Consider the following 18,424-nt stretch of genomic DNA (forward strand, 5'->3'; position numbering starts at 1 on the left):
AAAATATATGCTTTATTTTTGTTACTATAATGCTCAGTATGTCTGCCTCATGCGTCTGTGGAGTGAAAACAAGCAGTGGCGCCAATAATATGGAAATAAAACTAATCTATAAAACTATATAACTATAAACTATTACAAACTTGTAAAACCAAAGTAAACAAAACGGCGGTCACTATTAGGCCCTGACTGCTTATGCCTATCTATGTGGTATTGCGTTTTACTTGTATGTCGCTTTAAGTGCCTTTTAAAGCAAGTAGGACGAATATGAGAGAGGAAATTCTTGCATCTCCTGCATAGTGTACAGTCTTTTTTTTTTGGGCAGAATTGTAGGACTAGAATTTACGGGCAACTGTGTTTTGAGGAGATGTCTGAAGCAGGAAAAAACAAATCTAATAAAACAATAACAATAATAATAAAATGTCAATAGTCATGTTAATTTTTAAAATTTGTCATTTTTATTCATACGAGAGCAAAACATCCAAACAGGAAAGAACATGCACATAAAATTTGATTGCAAGGTGTTGGGAAATGCCCCAACTTGGTGAGTTGAATAACGTTCATACACATCTTTAAATCCACAACCACATACTTACTTATTGCAGCATGACATCAAAGTCTACTTTCAATAACTGCACAAGTTGTAACACATAGTAACAGTGCAGTTGACAAATGGGTCACATTCTCTATAATGATGGATGGCAACATATGAACAAGAAGAAAAGAACTGCAGAAAAGATCATTGGAATCAACCTCCCATCTATCCAAGACTTGTACCTGTCCAGGACCAGGAATCGGGCAAGGAACATCTCTACAGACCCTTCTCACCCGGGTTGCAGTCTGTTTGAACTACTCCCCTCCGGACGGCGTTATAGAGCTCGGTACGCCAAAACCAGCAGACACAGAGACAGCTTCTTCCCCCAGGCTGTTGCTCTGATGAACTCACACCACTCATAGAGTCTCAGAGACATTACTGTGCAATAACATCCTGCTCCTCACACCTTCTTGAATTTGTCTACACTGTTTTTGCATTATTCACATGTCCTGAATGTTGTTAGTCACCTAAATGTTGAACAGAGGGTGTGTTTCTACCGAAGTCAAATTCCTTGTTTGGCACGCTCAAACATGGCGAATAAAAAAACTCTTGAACTCTTGAACTCTTGAACTCTTGAAGTTCAGTTGAGCTCCCCGGTTCCATATTCTCCTGCACCACTCAAATTCATACACACTGTCATCACGGGCTTTGTTCAAAAGTCTTTTCACACAGAGGAGAGGGACAACATGTCAGATTAAGTACTTATCCATTAATAACAGGTATCGGTTGAGTCGAGTCTTGCAACACAGTGATGTTGCACAACAGAAAGGCATATAGTCACAAAAAGGCATGCATTCACAACTGGTTTTACCGCTCGCTCAATGAAATGTGTTTTTGGATATACTACTTTGTTTCAGAAGATTGTTTAAGAAAGTTTTAATACATTAAACAGATGCACATTTTATTTTTGTGCTGTTTGGCAGCAAGGGTCAGGCTTATTATTTGTGGTGAAGATGTAAAATCATGAATAATGCAAATATGATCAGATCATTATTTTTGCCGTACAGATTATAACGACAATATTCAGTCTTTAAAAGCAAATGATAGATCGATGCTGAGCCTCAAATGCACCTTATCAGCTTTTCATGATGACTTCTATCATTTTTCTCAGTTTAACCACATTAATAATTAACGGTCTTTTTTTGAGATTTATCGAATTGTATACATTGCAGAACCCGTATTTACCACTTTAACAAAAGCCAACCAAGTATCGCTAAAATAGTCATCAGAGGGTTTTGGCAGTGATTCAAATGTTGAGTTTCACCAATACATTTATTGAAAAATAATTTTTGTGTAAAAATCTGTATTTACAGTCGCAGCCGGAAATTTTACCAAACCTTTAGGGAATTTAGAAAAATAACTGCTCTGAACAGCAATTGAGAAGAAATGAATTAGCAAATTTGGTGAAGCAAAATAGAAATTACGGCCCATACCGATTGCTACAAAACTTGAGTGCCATTCGTGACAGTGTTAGGAATGAAACATACCCATGTTTTTCGTGTGAAGCTCCTGAAGTATGCAGACGACACCACTCTCATCGGACTGATCCAGGACGGTGATGAGACTGCGTACAGACAGGAGGTGGAGCGGCTGGTCCACTGGTGCAGTCAAAACCATCTGGAGCTGAACCCGCTCAAGACCGTGGAGATGACAGTGGATTTCAGGCGAGACCCTTCACCACTTTTACCCCTCACTATCCGCAGTAATACTATTCTTTCCACAGACACCTTCAAGTTCCTGGGAACCACAATCTCTCGGGACCTGAAATGGACCGGCCACATAGACTCTGTCCGGAAGAAGGCCCAGCAGAGGCTGTACTTCCTGAGACAGCTCAAGAAGTTCAACCTGCCGCGAGAGCTTCTGAAGACCTTCTACACTGCCATCATCCAGTCTGTCCTCTGCACCTCCATCACTGTCTGGTTTGGATCGGCCTCCAAACAAGACAAGCACAGACTACAACGGACAATCAGAACTGCAGAAAAGATCATTGGAATCAACCTCCCATCTATCCAAGACTTGTACCTGTCCAGGACCAGGAATCGGGCAAGGAACATCTCTACAGACCCTTCTCACCCGGGTTGCAGTCTGTTTGAACTACTCCCCTCCGGACGGCGTTATAGAGCTCGGTACGCCAAAACCAGCAGACACAGAGACAGCTTCTTCCCCCAGGCTGTTGCTCTGATGAACTCACACCACTCATAGAGTCTCAGAGACATTACTGTGCAATAACATCCTGCTCCTCACACCTTCTTGAATTTGTCTACACTGTTTTTGCATTATTCACATGTCCTGAATGTTGTTAGTCACCTAAATGTTGAACAGAGGGTGTGTTTCTACCGAAGTCAAATTCCTTGTTTGGCACGCTCAAACATGGCGAATAAAAAACTCTTGAATCTTGAATCTTGAATCTTGAAAATGATGCGTAATGGCAACATGAAACCTGCTATGACTAAGGCATGAGAATAGAGTTAACTTTTACTACATCGGAGCTATTTCAACCAGTAAAAAAAAATAGTTATCTTGACTTAAGTTATTTACATTATTGAAGAACCCACCACAGATTGGGTTTTGTGTTTATTATTATTTGCTATATTAATTTTTTTTTAAAACCTACAAAGTGAAGATGCACTTTCATACATCTTTCCTTCCTTGTTTACCATGGCTGCTTTGAAGTCAAAATGAGCAGGAGGGAGATTCTCCTCAGGCAGCAAGCAGCCAGAATATTTCAATGTGTCGGCGGTGAAAAACTCCTACAGTATAATTTGCATTAAATATCCGGAAACATAGAGCACAAACTTCAACCGGCAGTTTTGTTCCAATTAACAAATAGATGGAAAATGTATATTTTAAGTTGTAAAGAATACACTTTTTGCATAAATACCGACACGTTTTCAAAGGGGACAAATCACAGCAGGTGAATCATGCTCGGTTTTCTCTGCAAATGAAATGAGAGAGTGAGAGGACAGCTTGTCTCTATTTCAGTCTTTGTTTGGATTTAGTCAGAAGGCATGTCTCCTCCTCGTCCTCGTCCTCTGTTTCTTCATCCCTAGTATGGGGAACAGAGGTCAGCAGTTGGGTGTCAGCATGGATTTCTTCGTCATCCGACTGGATTACAGGTGTGTCTGCTCCGCCTACGCTCGCATCGCTGGAGCTCGATGATGTCGATGACATGCGAGACTTGGAGCCGTTGGGAACTTCTTTTTGCCGTTGCAACGGTGGACACACCCTGTAGACAACCTCGGCCTCTTCATCCGCCTCATCATCTTCATCCTCCGCGTCTGTAAACAAAAGCTCTTAAATGCCCATGATAGGAAAATGAAGCTTCAAAAATGCATCATGAACCAGTTGTTGTAGATTTGGACTCTCTAGATGGCACTGTTGGTTCAAATAAAGTGTTTTAGAAATTGGTAAGTCAATGTCAGTTGAACAGGGAGTGCCACCTAGAGGAGACAAAAAATATTGCAATGTATAGAGAATGTATTTATTTGAAAGTGTTATTTGGAATTTGTCTGTGCACCTGGTAGAGGGGATGTTATCTCTCCCTCATCTCCTCCTGATCCGGAGTTGAGGAAGACATCTAGGGCCTCTTGGTCTGAAATGTCCATCAGGTCCATTTGCTCCAGCACATCCACGTTCACCTCCATAGATGAGATACTTCCCATGGGGGCTGCAAACATAAATTGCGTTATGAAGTGCTCAACATTGTGTGATACGTGAGAGGCATTGTGATGTGAATGGCTCCATTAAGGCGCTTATCTGTTTATGTTCTATCGCTTGAATATCAACTTACATTATGTGGTTTGTTATAAAACTCCAATGCGTATTTTCTTCTTAAACCAAAGTTGCTACTGTCACTTACGTTTCCTGCTATCAATCTGAAGGTGAGCCGAGGGCAGGTAGTTATCCACATCTTGCTGGTAGACCTCCTCAAAAAAGCGTTGTCTGTCCCTCAGTTTCAGATGCTGCGTAGACTCGTTGTCCAACACTCTCTGGGAGTTGTCTGTCTCCGCTGAACAACGACAATAAGTTGCGCTATAACACATCTCGCAAACGCTAATAGCAACCTTTCTCATAGTGGGCTCTGGATTCTAATCTTTTACATTTCTCCTTATGCTTGTGTGGATTCATGCACATATTTAAAAAAATCCCATAACCTAATTTTTATATCACAAAAACCTGGCTTATTTAAGAAGTGGGGTGTGAACCTTCTACTATACCCACCGTACATAGATGAAGATCTGTCCTGAGGTCCACCTTTTTAGTATGATGCTTTGCCCAACTGACCAGCTTTGGTTGTGTAACTGTGCTAAATTATTCTTGACACATTGGGCCTGCCCCCACTGGGCTGCATGGGCTGACACTTTGACTCATGTCACCAGCGCTCTTATTCGTTTGTGCAAGAGCGCATTTTCGTGTATGTGCGTGCGTGTGTGATCTTGTCTGAAAGTGTGCACTGTGCACCAGTGTTATGTACATCGTACTGCTTCATGAGTGAGTGCCCATGAATAACTTGCATATTTACACAGTCCAAAGCAAATGGATGCTGCTAGAACCTTCATCAAAATTTGCTTCACTTCTTCTGTGCTGACGGTTTCAAAATTTCTGCACAGACCCAAGTAGATATTCTGCCATTTTTTTATGTGCCTTTAAAAGTTAAAACTAGTGTTAAAGCTTGTTTGGGAATTTGGTTCATATGTCTTTGCAATTCAGGGTGTTCCAAGAGCTTTTCCATACTTGACAATTCAGTGGCTAAAAATAGACTAAATTTTAAAGCTGCTGGAACCATCTCTAACTATTGCCGCAAGCAGTGTAACGAGATTTGGGTGAGTTTGATCGATAAGCAGCCAGACAGGTTTCCTTGGAATGCACAGTGCATTTTGCTTGTACTAGGATACGACTGGTTCATTCCTTGTTAGGCTGCTGCTTTATCCTGATCTGGACTGCTAAACACAGGTCACATGGAAAGGATTTACTGTGGCGGGTCAAGGAAGCGAGAAAAGCTGTGATGGCTGCCGTCGAAGTGTGATGCTATTGTCCAAGTGCCTCATTATATTAAAAGACATTACTAAGAAAAGGAGGTGCAGCGCTTGGCTTTGAGTCCACTATTGGAATGTTTGGGTGTATGCAACAATCGATTTTTATCCACACGTCTTCAACATTAAAATGATTCCATCCTCTAGCTCAGCCATTGCCCACCTCAAAACAAAAAGTTGTGGATTTCACTTTTGCGTTAGCTACACAAATATATACACTATATATATATACTATATATATATACTATATACGTATATAGTTACAATTTTGTTACATTATTTTATCTAGATATTTTAGAAGACACATAATTCCCATGACATTTGTGATCTGAGTCAGGACCAATGGCTTCTAAATTCCTTCTCCGTCTAAGCCCACCGTGAATCATAATAGCCTTAGGCTTACTCTTATGTAATGCTGGTACACTTCTTCAGCTGCACCCTTCTATAGTGCATTGCCGTACAAGACCTATCTACATGAATGTTTGCTGAGACAAATTGATGAGAGTATCATATGGAGCTTTATGTAATCTGACCTATTGTCAATTAAATGTCCTCAGACAAGTCTATGTTGTGATCTGCCTGTTAGCAATTTACAACATAGAGGAATGTGACACAATATATAAACATCTTTCACAAGAGGTTGATTTCGGGGGTCTAAACTGGTGTGCCTTCCTGATCTACTGTCAAAATAAGCATTGATTGCTCACTGGAGTATTCAGACTGTATTGGTGTGTCTCTCTCTACTGTCTTTTACTTGTATCTGTGATGAAAACAGTTAATAACATGCGTCATTGGCCGCTCTGGGTGGTTTTATTGCTGCAGTCATAGATCAAGGGCCCGAGGAACTGGGCCACTGCAAGCTTGGAACAAAAGTTCCTATTGAACCCAACAATCACGTGATAAGGCTTTCGATCCCCCTTGTGACGAGTAAGAGGAAATCCCGTGATTGCTTTTATGCTTTCATGGAAAACTGACGAGGTTGTTGTTTGGAAAAGGGATTGTATTTTCACTCCAGTCACATTTGACAGCTCATCCATCTCCAGCTCAATTCCGCCTAGACGACCCGCAGCTTCTATTTCTCCCCAAGGGATTAGTGAGATTGAGACTCAGCTCTCTACAGTGCACAGTCTCATCATCTTTAGGTATTACTGCTATTAGCCAATCCCCCCCCCCCCCTGTTGACTGAACAGCCAATGCAGACCATCAAGGCTGAATCATTTATGTGTGAGATCACTGCACAACGGCAGCATGACACCACACGACCCCCAACACCACACGCTCCTTCATGTGAACACTGTCTTTGTCGCTAGAATAATAGAATGTGTACTGATATTTCCACTGCACTTTCCCTCCATTTCCAAATCCCCGCCAAACCCCAAACTGTGATTGCATCTCCAGCCATGATGTGTATTCCCAGGCCACTTCAATCCACATTCCCAAAGCCATTAAGGATCATCAATCCAGCTAAATGCAACAGAGCTCTTCTATTTCCCACTGCGATCTGAAAAACGAGGGCTTTCGGTAGGCTCCATTTATGTACGTGCTCTACCTTCCACATTAAATATAATGCACCAGTATTATCCTTTTAAAGAGGCTAAAATATAAGTCAAGTGATATTTTGACTGGTGAGGTTACTCAAAAAGCAAAACGTTGGTCGCCTCTTCTGTTTTTATGTTGGTCTTGCTCCTATCAAGAAAGGTTGACAGAACAACTGCGATAAAACTTTTATGGCAATAAAAAGCAAATTATTGATGAGTCAATAAATGTATCAATATTTTCTAGAACAGTGGTACAATCTGTATGCTCCAAAGTTCAACAGAGCTGGTTCTTGTTTACATTAGCTAGGAACAAGCAAAACAAAGTCATCAAACGTACGTAGGCTCAGGTCAATTAGAATACATAAAGATAAAGGAAAGATGGTGAGTAAGTAGATATACGTACAAATTGCGCACATTGCATAATCTCGCACTTATATCAAACAATATGATTTGGTTACTTACACGCCAGGCGTTTGTTGTGTTTGGTTGACCCTGTTGATGACATGATGCAGTGTTGGCGCGGCGTGTGTCAATTTGTCTTGTCACCTCCTGTCAAGGCTGCAGGACAGGATGCGGACGCGCGTCACAGCAGATCATCTGCTCATTGCATCTCTACACTTTAGCAGCAGGCTATTAGAACTACACGATTAATCTGCTCTTGCTGATTCCCTTTCTCCTTTGTGATCGCCCCAGTCGTTCTTTCTCGGTTCCCCTCACGCTGCTTCACACTTGCATCCTTGTTGCCCCCCCCCCCCCCCTCTCCTCGCCTCTCTCCGTTCTCTCTTTTTCTCCCACAAGCACACACACAATCTTGCAGACTGTGCAGCAGCTTAGAGACAGGGTGAGTGAAAGTAGGCATTGTGGCCTGTACCAACTGGTAATAATGAGGGGGTCATAGGATCAGGAGGCTTTTTACGTAATCTTTAGGAACATACCAAACAGGAATATGGTTAGAGGCATTTATAATGTATAGTATTAACACCTTAGTATTATTAAAACACCTTTTTGCTTTCGAGGCCAAGGGTCTATCCTTTCACCACCCCGAAAGCCACTCCGAAGAATCGTTTTCAGCCTGGACATGTCAGACAGTATCCAGTTTCCAGGGCTCACCACGAGGAGGTAAACAAAATGAGCCCCAGACTGCAGACCGTGTTATAACACCTTGCCCCATCTACCGCCATCCTAACGGGGCCCATGGTCTGACCTCCATAGATGACACTCTAGTCAGTTGGCTAACACAACTACACTTTCAAAGAACCATCTCCTCCATACGAAGAAGAAATATTATTGAATAAATGAAGGAATGAAGGAATAAATAATTAAATAGATAAATAGATAAATAAACAAATAAATAAATGTAGGACTTGACTTTTATCAGAACAATAAACATAATTTATTTATTTTTTATTGGATGTGTGTTAAGATTATCCTGAAAACAGCCTGGGACAACAGTTGTAAATTTTAAGCAAACGTATATAAGAAAACAACTCAGACACAAACAAAGTGCCTCAATTCAATTTTTGTTCCTTTTTAGTAAGCACATTGTAGGTTTTTGTGCTCCCTACCCACCATCTTGTGTAAGTAGTTGCATTAGCTATACATAGTGCTTAGCAACTAGCACACCCGCGACCAAGCCATTTGGAAAATGGAAAAGGGATGGACGTGTAAAATGGTGAAAATAAACATTCTTGTGTAACTTTATCCAGATCCTCAGTAAATGTAATGGTTCTTTGAATCATTTTGTTATATTCTGCAATCCATACTCAGCATGAAAACTAAATATACATGCCAAGATTGCAACTGCACTAGCTGTGTTTCATACCGTATCAGCACTCTGCTGTGTGTAAATCGAAGTAATTGCTATGTGTGAACCGTCTCTTGCTTTGCCCTATGAGATTGGAATTAGACCCTTCAGAAATAACATCAAAAACTTTTTTTTGCAGTATTTTAATTTAATCACAACCAACAGTATGGATACTCAAGCGTGTAATTACAGTATGAATGCACAGGTTGGCTCCATTACCAAGATGAACTAATCCCAACAAATGGATTGCTACAATGATGCACAGCAACCGTCACACATGGCGTGTTAACACGTATTTAGCATCACGGACCCCTACAGGTCTCTGCCATAATAAGAGGCCTCCAACAGCCAATTATGTCACTCTTAAGATACAGGCTCTGTTGTTCAACCACCTTCTGGGAATCTTTTTGCGGTCTAAGGCCACACGATAAATTACGTGTTGTGTTTCTATTCTGATGGTGCAATAAATTGTAGCTATCAGCTTTCTAGGACTGGATGGCTGAGTTGATTTTTGTGGAAAAAATGAATTATTGTACCTAATATTTTGGTCAGGTAGGACAGTGGATCTTTTATACATATAGACAATGTATGATCAAATGTAAAATATATTAAAAGCATATATTTGTATGTATGCTTCTATTTGATTCATATTTTAAATAGCATTTTTGTCATACATATGCACTGGACAGTAGAATATGGTTTTATGAACAGTGGGAGATTCTTCTGATGTGAGTTTAACCCCCATCTGCAGTAACTTTTGTGCTTCCTTTTAGCATTTTGGAAACATTATTTCTTCTTTCTTATTGTAGCCTGAAAGTTTAGTTAAAACTCAATTCAACATTATCCATACAGCAATGCACAACAACCTTGGCTGTAAGAAAGTACTGTAGAATAATGGTAAATTCAAATGTTATTTCCCTATTTAAAATATACAATAGCTTCCTGATATTCAGGATACAGAGAGTGCAGTTTTCTCTCGTTGAATATAAAATATTGTTTTATTTTCATGATGAAAACAATGGAGATGAAAAAGAAATGTATACACACGCACTTGAAATTCCCTCAGTTTAATTGTGACACAGTCCTGACATCTACTGGCTGAAGTAGTCTCGCACACTCCAGTGTCGCTTGAAAAAAGAATTAGTTCAATACATGAAACAAAATAAAAATAGACTAAAATTATTTAGCCTTAATTTTCATGACAAATGAGAAAAAAATGTGTATTTACAGGAGCTGACACAAATTGAAACAGCATATTTCTGAATCAATTCTGAAGGTTTTCTGTACGTCTCAGTGCTGGCTTACCCTGGGAAGCAGTGTTGTCTCTATAGTGTCGCTTCTGTTGTGGCTTGTGAATCACTGTGATAAATACGCGCATGCATGTAAGAACGTTCCATCGTGCACGGTGCCTTGCCCATTTATTTATTTTTTTGCCATAACTCAATGTGTGAGCCGTATCTCAGCTTTCTAACAAAATATATGTTGTACACGCATTTCACTTAGGGGTGTCGCGGGCGGGAGTGGTTGAGGTAATTGTGTCCCTGACTCTGACGACCCCTCAGAGACAATCAAGTCGAAGCGCACAAACTTTATTCAATCAAACATCACTGTTGTGTGGGGTTATTCTGGGAATCACCATGGCAACAGACATCCCAGTGCCACAGGCGCGAGCGAACATGCATTCCGGCTGCCTGACAGTGTTGTGTTTGCTGCTGAGATTGCCTTCAGACAGTATCTCTGTGGTGTTTGCTAAATGTTGCAAGACAGAGAAGCAACAGTGGCGGAGCTTTTGTTCCTCAAAAGTGGCAAGCATGAATTAGACACTGTATATGGCTATACATGCAATTTTTTCTGAAGCATTCTTTCTTAGTGCTGTACTAGTATGTGGCAGCTTCTTAAGAGGAAAAATCAAGCACATTGTTTGACCTTGTCTGTATAGTGGCGACGATTGATACTCTGTCTAGATTTCCTAGCAAGCTATAAAGGAGCATGATGCATCCTGTGAGAGGTGGTTTGCGTGATGTGTTTTTGTTATGTCAGTTTCGCAAGTTTTTCTGTGTCTAAATGTGATCTAGTGACTCATGTCGGGGGGAAACAAGCTGTTTGAAATGAGTAGTATCACTTGGACTCATCACAGCATTTTTTTTTTAATTTTGAAAAAAGGCACCATGTATTTAGTGGTCATGAACATTGTTTTGAATTGATGTGTGATGGGGTAGCAAATAAAAATGTCTTCATTACATCGGTCAAGTGCAAAAGGTCCTTTTTGATTTTTTCCGTAGCTCATACTTTAAAGTGTAAATATAAATATCCATGTAGTCAACATGATGATTTTTAATGATAAATAATTTTAGAATTTTTCATTTTTTGCCAATAAAAAAAATCCATGCATAATTAACTATTCAGTTTTCCGCTTAGTGACTGAATGTCAATCTGTCTCCATGTTGACATAGTGACATGATGATACAGTCAATTGCAAAGCTGACACCAGGTATTAATTAGAACTTTAAATAAGTCTATGCAAATAAATGTGTCATTATTTATACAAAAATAATAATAATAATAAAAGGTCTCATTAATGTTATTAACATACAAACTTAACATGGTCCAACAACATGGGAAATGAATACCTCTCAGAAGGTAAAGACCTTTTACAAAGATGAAATACTTGAGACACCTATCACACTTGTTTTTATATTGCGCAAGTGCTCATAATGTGAAAATCACTGTATATTTTCCATTATTTGCATTTGAGGGAAGCTGTGATTTGGTCATCTTTTAAAGCTAACAAAAATGTATTGAATGGTGATAATGACAAAAAAATAAGCCCCATTTTCTGTAAGTAGTCAAATGTTCTCCTGGGACATGTTTAATGGTTCAACGGCATTGAAACGTTTCTTATGCCAGAGCGGCTGCGTCCATATGTACCATAAAAGTGAATGTATGTTTGAGTACGTGAGTCACACAGCACTATACAGCCGCCTGGGCTTCCATTTCTGATGCCCATCTCTCAGAGCGACTGCGCGCCGAACTCAGTGAACCCTCTGCTGTTTACACGCTACCCCTCCTCTCTCCCTCTATTTCACTCACACATTCTCTCTTTCGTGCTCGTCTGTTCTCTGCAGCTTCCTCCATCTCCATCAACTCCCTGCTGTACAACGCTCATTCTCATGCACTCAACCCCTCCCCTCCTGTCCATTCTGGTCTCTCTTTAGAACCGTGCTTTTGTGTCGCTACTTCTGCAGTTCAAGACTCGTTCTGACTCAGACAGTCTTGATAACACAAACATTTCAGACACCCAGAGACTCTCTTTGTGTTAGGCCTGTCTCATTTATCTATTAGATGAGGCCAGCAAAAGAGGCAGGCGAGAGGAGGAGGTGGCAGGAAGGAAAAGAGAAAAGAAAGAGGATGTTGTTGCTTTTCACACCTGCGATCCAGTTGGACACGCCGTCCTCACTTCACATCCTCCAAATTCTCACTAGCGTGCTTGCCAGTGCCACGATGGTCTTTCCAAATACACACACTCCCATTCCATCAGGCAGCAAAAAGTTGAACAGCTTTTGTGTCATCAGCACTCTGTTGCCCACACCGAGACCCTTCTGTTAGACGAAACATTGTCCAAAGGCAGACTGCTAACAATGTGTCTCTTTTATCTGTTTGTGTGCAATGTCTGTGTCAGCAAATCTCAATGTTTTCATGAATGGCTCGTGTGTGTGAGTGTGTGTGTGTGTGAGGTTGGCATAGTAAATGAGGACGACACTCGTGTCAGCTTTGCTTTTCCAGGAATTGTGACACATGTGATGATGTAACCTTACCCCCACCCCAAAAACCCCAACGTCATCCTTTGAGTCTTTGTACTGCTTGCCTTGCACTTCCCGGGCGCATTGCAAGACTGCAACACGCTATTAATAATCTTGGCAAAGTCTGAGCTGAGTGTGAGCGAGTGTGCGTGTTGGCTTGAAAAGTCCATTGAGCTGTGCGGAGCAGGTCATGTGCATCGCATGGCATGCACATCAAAACATGCATTCCGCCCTGGTTAAGATTTGTTTATGTGGATGTGGATTTGAGATTTGGAACAAAGTACAATATATGCACCCCTATGTGTGTCATCGGGTTCATTTTCATGCGACAAGGTCCTTCGTTTTGGGCTCAGCAGAACTGTAGCATAGCAATCGAAGCGGCTCCCCTTGTTCATTTTGAATTCCGCGCGGGGTAGGCAAGGAAAGTACAATGGACACACTGGAGTCCTTGCAGGAGATCTTCATTTGCGGATGATGTAACGTTGCCAAGTGAGCACTTAGAAACTGATTTCAATATCAAGCGTCTGTATGACCCAACACACACACATCAGTGGTGCCGCAGTTAATAATAGTTAATAATAATATTTAAAAAAAGATGAAAATAATAACAGTAAAAATAAATGTGTCTATTAAAGATTAAAGTAATAATTGTAAAAAAAGATGAAACTAATGATGGGTGAAAATAGATTTGACGAATTGCTTCCTATGACTCATGTCATATCTCTGAGTGGAATATGACATCCACCACACATACAGCACACACCTACCAGCACACACCTACCAGCACACACACACACACACACAACCAGTTGTGCCGCAGTTAATAATAGTTAATAATAGTAGTAAAAAAAGATGAAAATAATAACAGTAAAAATAAATTTGTCTATTAAAGATGAACGGAATAATTGTAAAATAAGATGAAACTAATGATGGGTAAAAAAAGATTTGACGAATTACTTCCTATGAGTGAAACATGATGACATCCACCACACATACCAGCAGAGCAAATAATCTGTGAGCCTCTGCCTTGCCCAATCAACCAAAATTGTATTACAACTCCTGCACCGCAATTTAGACCTGCTTTTAGACCGTCTAAATCCTAGTCTAGTGTCTATCACCAAATTGGCAAGTGTACCGTGGGCATGTAATGAATATAAAATGCTTGTCTTTGCTTTAAAGAATGCTAATGAACACATTTATTTCCACGCTCTCATTCCTCCTCTGAGTGAGGCAGAGTGCTTGATGGCATGGTTTCTTCACCGCGTGGCACACATCGGAAGCATAATGCCTGCTCGCGAATAGTGCAGATAACACTGTTCGCTGCTAATCGGGGATCAAACCAGCGGAGAGGAAAAAGCGCCTCCACTCTGTGCCTCATTCATAATTCACAGAAAGCAAATGAAGTTGGTACAGTGGGAGCAATCAAATATAGATGAGAGAAGTGGGGGGGGGGGGGTGAGAGAGAGAGAGAACGAGGGAGAGTGAGCGAGAGAGATGAAGGAGAATAAAGAGAAACCTCGCATGCAGGAGAGCTTTAGCATGTCTGTGAACGTGGCAGTGACATTCAACTCCAGTACCTGCATGAGCATGGACATTTGTTCGGCCTGCCTCTCAAGGCCGGAATTCCCAGCAGAGGGTAAAGCAATGACACCAACAGGGTACATGCATCATGCTTCACACCAGGAGCATTTATTCAGCATGGTAAATTTACAGACCCACGCAAGGGAAGCGGGTTTGTACGCTTATGTTTTTTTTTGTTTTTTTTAACTGCGCTGACTCAGTCATAGCGAAACTGTATTTGGTCTCCTCATAAATGTCGAGAGACATTCATAGCATCCTCTCAGCATGTCACTGCTCGCTCTGAAATCTGAATATTCAATTGTTTCAGATGCAGTGTTTTAGAATCCTTTTTAATTCTTGAATATACCTGACATAAGTGGGCTGGATACATGAGGAGTTCTTTTCAATTGATTCATGTCACCATTTTTAAAGTCGAGCTCAAATGTTTCAGTCTTTTTCAAATTTCAATGAATTGTGGAGTGTTTAAAAAACACTCCAAAATGAAGTTTCAAATTTGCTTCAGTTGTTATATTTTTTGAATAGTCAAGATGGTACTCTCTGTTCAACATTGAACTGAAAGCACACGAACTTTCCATTTCTTAAAGCCCTTTTTTAAATCAACAGTACCACTCTGAGCAGTCATAAAATACAACAATTGGTTTATGAAGCACATTTGAAGCTTCATTTTCCCATCACGGAACTGTTTAAGCAAAATCCTGTTGATTTCATGTATTTTTGAATGGGGACATTGTTCTAATAACAGTAGTAATGGTCATAATCAAATGGCATTATGAATCTCAAAACTAAAATCAATAGCAAGAATATTGCATAGTAAAGCTAAAAACAATCACCTCTCCATTTTAGCACTTTTCCTTGTGGGCCACTTTACAAACAGCGTCTGATAGAGCCAGAGAGAATTGCAGCTGATGTTTGAGCGAGAATTGATTTAGACTTCTCATTTAACCTGACGATACAGCAACTCGCAAACGCTGAACAGGGAGGCCTGTGTGGAAAGTCGAGCCCAGTACAACTTGACTGCGAGGCAGACACGCTAGCTTTTTGTGTGTTGATTTTTTTTGTATTGTTGTGTGGAGTTTTTTTTATTCATTAACAGCAGAATAAATAAATAATCTTCCTTGTACAATATTAGTCTAGCATCTTAGCAAAGAAGAGACCTCCATCTTTTATTTTGACAACGAAGACCTAAGCAGTGCTTTTCATTTCATTTTCCACTTTGGGGACTTTCCCCGACCAACACGGTGATATTTCAACTTGCCAACTTCACCGCAAGATTTGCAGGCTGTTTTCAATCAGCTGCTATCTTTTAATTGGAGAGTATGTTGTTGAGAATAGATTCTGTCAACATTTGTCTCAATTGTCTCAATCTTCCCTGCCTAGATTTTTAAATGTCACATATTGGAAACAACTCTTTCTGGGCCATCTTTATTAAACGTTTATGTGTTTACCCGTGCAGGCGGGTGTGGGCAGAGAGGCTGTTTGATGTGAGTCAGATCTAAACCCAGGCTGGTTTCTCTCACATGTGTGGGACGCATCCAGATGGCTCGACAGGACAGCACAAATGTCACTCTGGTAATGAGACGTCAGAAAATACAGGTAGTTTGGGCTATATTGCGTGCGCATACAGCATAAAAACACAAGGCTGGCTTATTGTAAACAAGTTAAGCAAATCATTTATTTGAGAGTCTTGGAAAGTGAACAAATAGCTTAACAAAACGTTTTGATATTATTTAATATAAAATTGAGCCTCTCAGGAGGCTTTTGTATGGATTTAGATTTAGATTTATTCAGGGGGCCCGGCTTCTATGTGTGGCTGTGCCTGAAAATCAAGCATATTGTCTAAGCGCTTTTCTTCTACTATGTGTGTTAGTGGGGTCAGCGTGTGTACACGGGTACTTATCGCCATGCCAACAATACATAGTCATCCTGCTACTGTGCCACTCACAAGCTGCAATTTTTAAATGTCACTTTTGATTTTGGAGCAGTTGGCATATTGTTGGCACTTTCAGCTGTACGAGTCTAGATTGCATAGAAATGGCATTTTTCAAGTTGGCTGGTAATAGAACGAGCAGTTCAAAGAAGAATGGAGTGAATAAATTGGATTCATTATCCCTTCAAGTGCAAAATCAATTTACTTAGACTGCCAGGAGCCTATAGATGCGCTTAAGATTTACAATTTGAAACAACATGATGAGACGAAGCATGCAGGGGTGTTTCGAATAGACAATTCATCAAAACGTGGGAGTAAGAACAACAAATGAAATGTACTGCAATCATCACATCAAGTTGCAGGCAGGATTCTTGTCATTGTCAACACAACAACAAGAGAAATAGAGTGCTCACCACAGGGCATATTCTTCCGTTTGCACCATTTTTCACGCGCCTTGCTTGCACAATTTCAAGGTGATTCTACCATCCCTAAATAATATTCATTTGCTGAAATAATCAAAAATAGCAGCGTAAATCCCTGTACCTGTGCCGAAACAGTGTGTTTTAAAGTGTAAAGTTAGGGTTAGGATAGGGGTTAGGGTCATTGGTTAAGTTTCGCAGTAGGGTTTCAAACCGAAGTCAAGGTGTTGAACTAAAGTTAGGGTTTTGAAGTAGGGTTTTAAACTAAAGTTAGGGGTTTAAACTAGTGTTAGCGTTTCAGAATGAGGGTTGGGGTTATTGATTAGTAGTAGGGATTCAAATTAAAGTTTCCTAGTAGGGTTTTAACTAATATTAGAGTTCAGATATAGGGCTTTAAACTTGGGTTTGGGTTTCGAAGTAGGTTTAGGGTTTTGTATGTTGTCCTAGTGTAGTTGCTGTACGTTAGTGACCTATTGCGCATGCTCTGCAGATATTGAAGGGGCCGCAAATAGTGCAAAATGAGAACAACCGCTTCCATTGATTGGTAGTCTGAGCCTATATTTGTACTTTTCTACTACTTTTCAATTTTCAAACCGTTTTAAGCAGAGAAACTGTTAAAACAACAAGCGGTGTCGCCATGTTTGGAGACTTTGATGATCCAACAGTGGTGCAAGTCGACGACGTAGCAGACAATGTCCCAATTCTGCAAAAAGTGTTTCATTTTTTTGCCGTGATATATTTTGGAATCCTCCTACTTGTGTTCCAAATGCAGATAATTAAGAGACTGAACTGCGCACATAGCGGTAAATCAAACCTTATACACCTTTTGACCTGTTCTAAATGACAGCTTGACCTCCAGTCTTTGCAGGTTATCATTGGTCAATGTAACCATGGGAACAGCAGACAAAAAAATAACCTCAGACCCATCAAACAGTGACACCTTACGCTGTCACCAAGAGACTCAGTCGAGAGGCACATCAAGTGTGAAAACAAGAGTGAGAAGTTGTTGTTTATTTCATTTCCTGACCACTCGCCAGAGTTGCCCGTCAACTCCCACTATTTATCTAACTCCCACCTGCATAGAAAGACATTTCACACAAACGCATGTAGACTATTCCCTTTGTCTCCATCACACCACAGAGCAGTCTTGGAAAACAATATAGCTGCTATGTTGGATAGAATGCCTGCGTGTAACCTCACACATTGACTACGCCAACGCTGTTGGCCTTCCAGCAGCTTGGCCAGCTGCACCTGTTTGTCTAACGCGCACATATAAACACGCTTTATGCGTTTGCTTAACATTTACAAATGCTTATCTAATAACATTATTATCTGAGGTGTATGGCATGTGTGGGTACACGCGTGTGCATGCGCCAAGTGTTGCTGTTGCCCCATCAAACGCCGATCGTTGCTGGTAGCAGATCTCTTCTGGAGGTGATCTGTTATAGTGACAGGGCAGCAAGTATTTTTAGCTGGAGGCGGCGCGTACAAGCAATGATGAAGGAAAGACATGGCAACAAAAGGAAGCGAAAGGAAGAAGCAGAAATTTAAACCAAAGTCGCTTCAATCTTGCTGACTTGATGTTCTTCAGACGGTCACTGTTATGCAATGGTCATTGTTTACGAGCTTGTACTCGCTTCTCGCTTTCATCGCAACGAAACTATGCTTGTATTTGACGCTTTGGCTCCTGGCAGGATGGTCATGTGTAAAAGCCAGAATACAAAATTGAA

General features: G+C 40.6%; 2 protein-coding genes across 2 annotated transcripts in view; one reads left to right on the forward strand and one right to left on the reverse strand.

The window, feature by feature from the left end:
- zmp:0000000926 (uncharacterized) overlaps positions 1 to 18,424 on the forward strand; it is a 54,554-nt gene that overhangs the window by 12,768 nt on the left and 23,362 nt on the right. The gene's annotated exons all lie outside the window — the stretch shown is intronic.
- Positions 433 to 7,936, reverse strand: LOC133145028 (dysbindin-like). Its single transcript, XM_061268106.1, has 4 exons — positions 7,626 to 7,936; positions 4,452 to 4,601; positions 4,110 to 4,259; positions 433 to 3,870 (listed from the first exon to the last, which is right to left on the reverse strand). The coding sequence occupies exons 1-4, from the start codon at positions 7,666 to 7,668 to the stop codon at positions 3,566 to 3,568; spliced, it is 648 nt and encodes a 215-aa protein (XP_061124090.1). The 5' UTR covers positions 7,669 to 7,936; the 3' UTR covers positions 433 to 3,565.

The sequence above is a fragment of the Syngnathus typhle genome, linkage group LG2, assembly GCF_033458585.1.
Source record: "Syngnathus typhle isolate RoL2023-S1 ecotype Sweden linkage group LG2, RoL_Styp_1.0, whole genome shotgun sequence".
NCBI lineage: Eukaryota > Metazoa > Chordata > Actinopteri > Syngnathiformes > Syngnathidae > Syngnathus > Syngnathus typhle.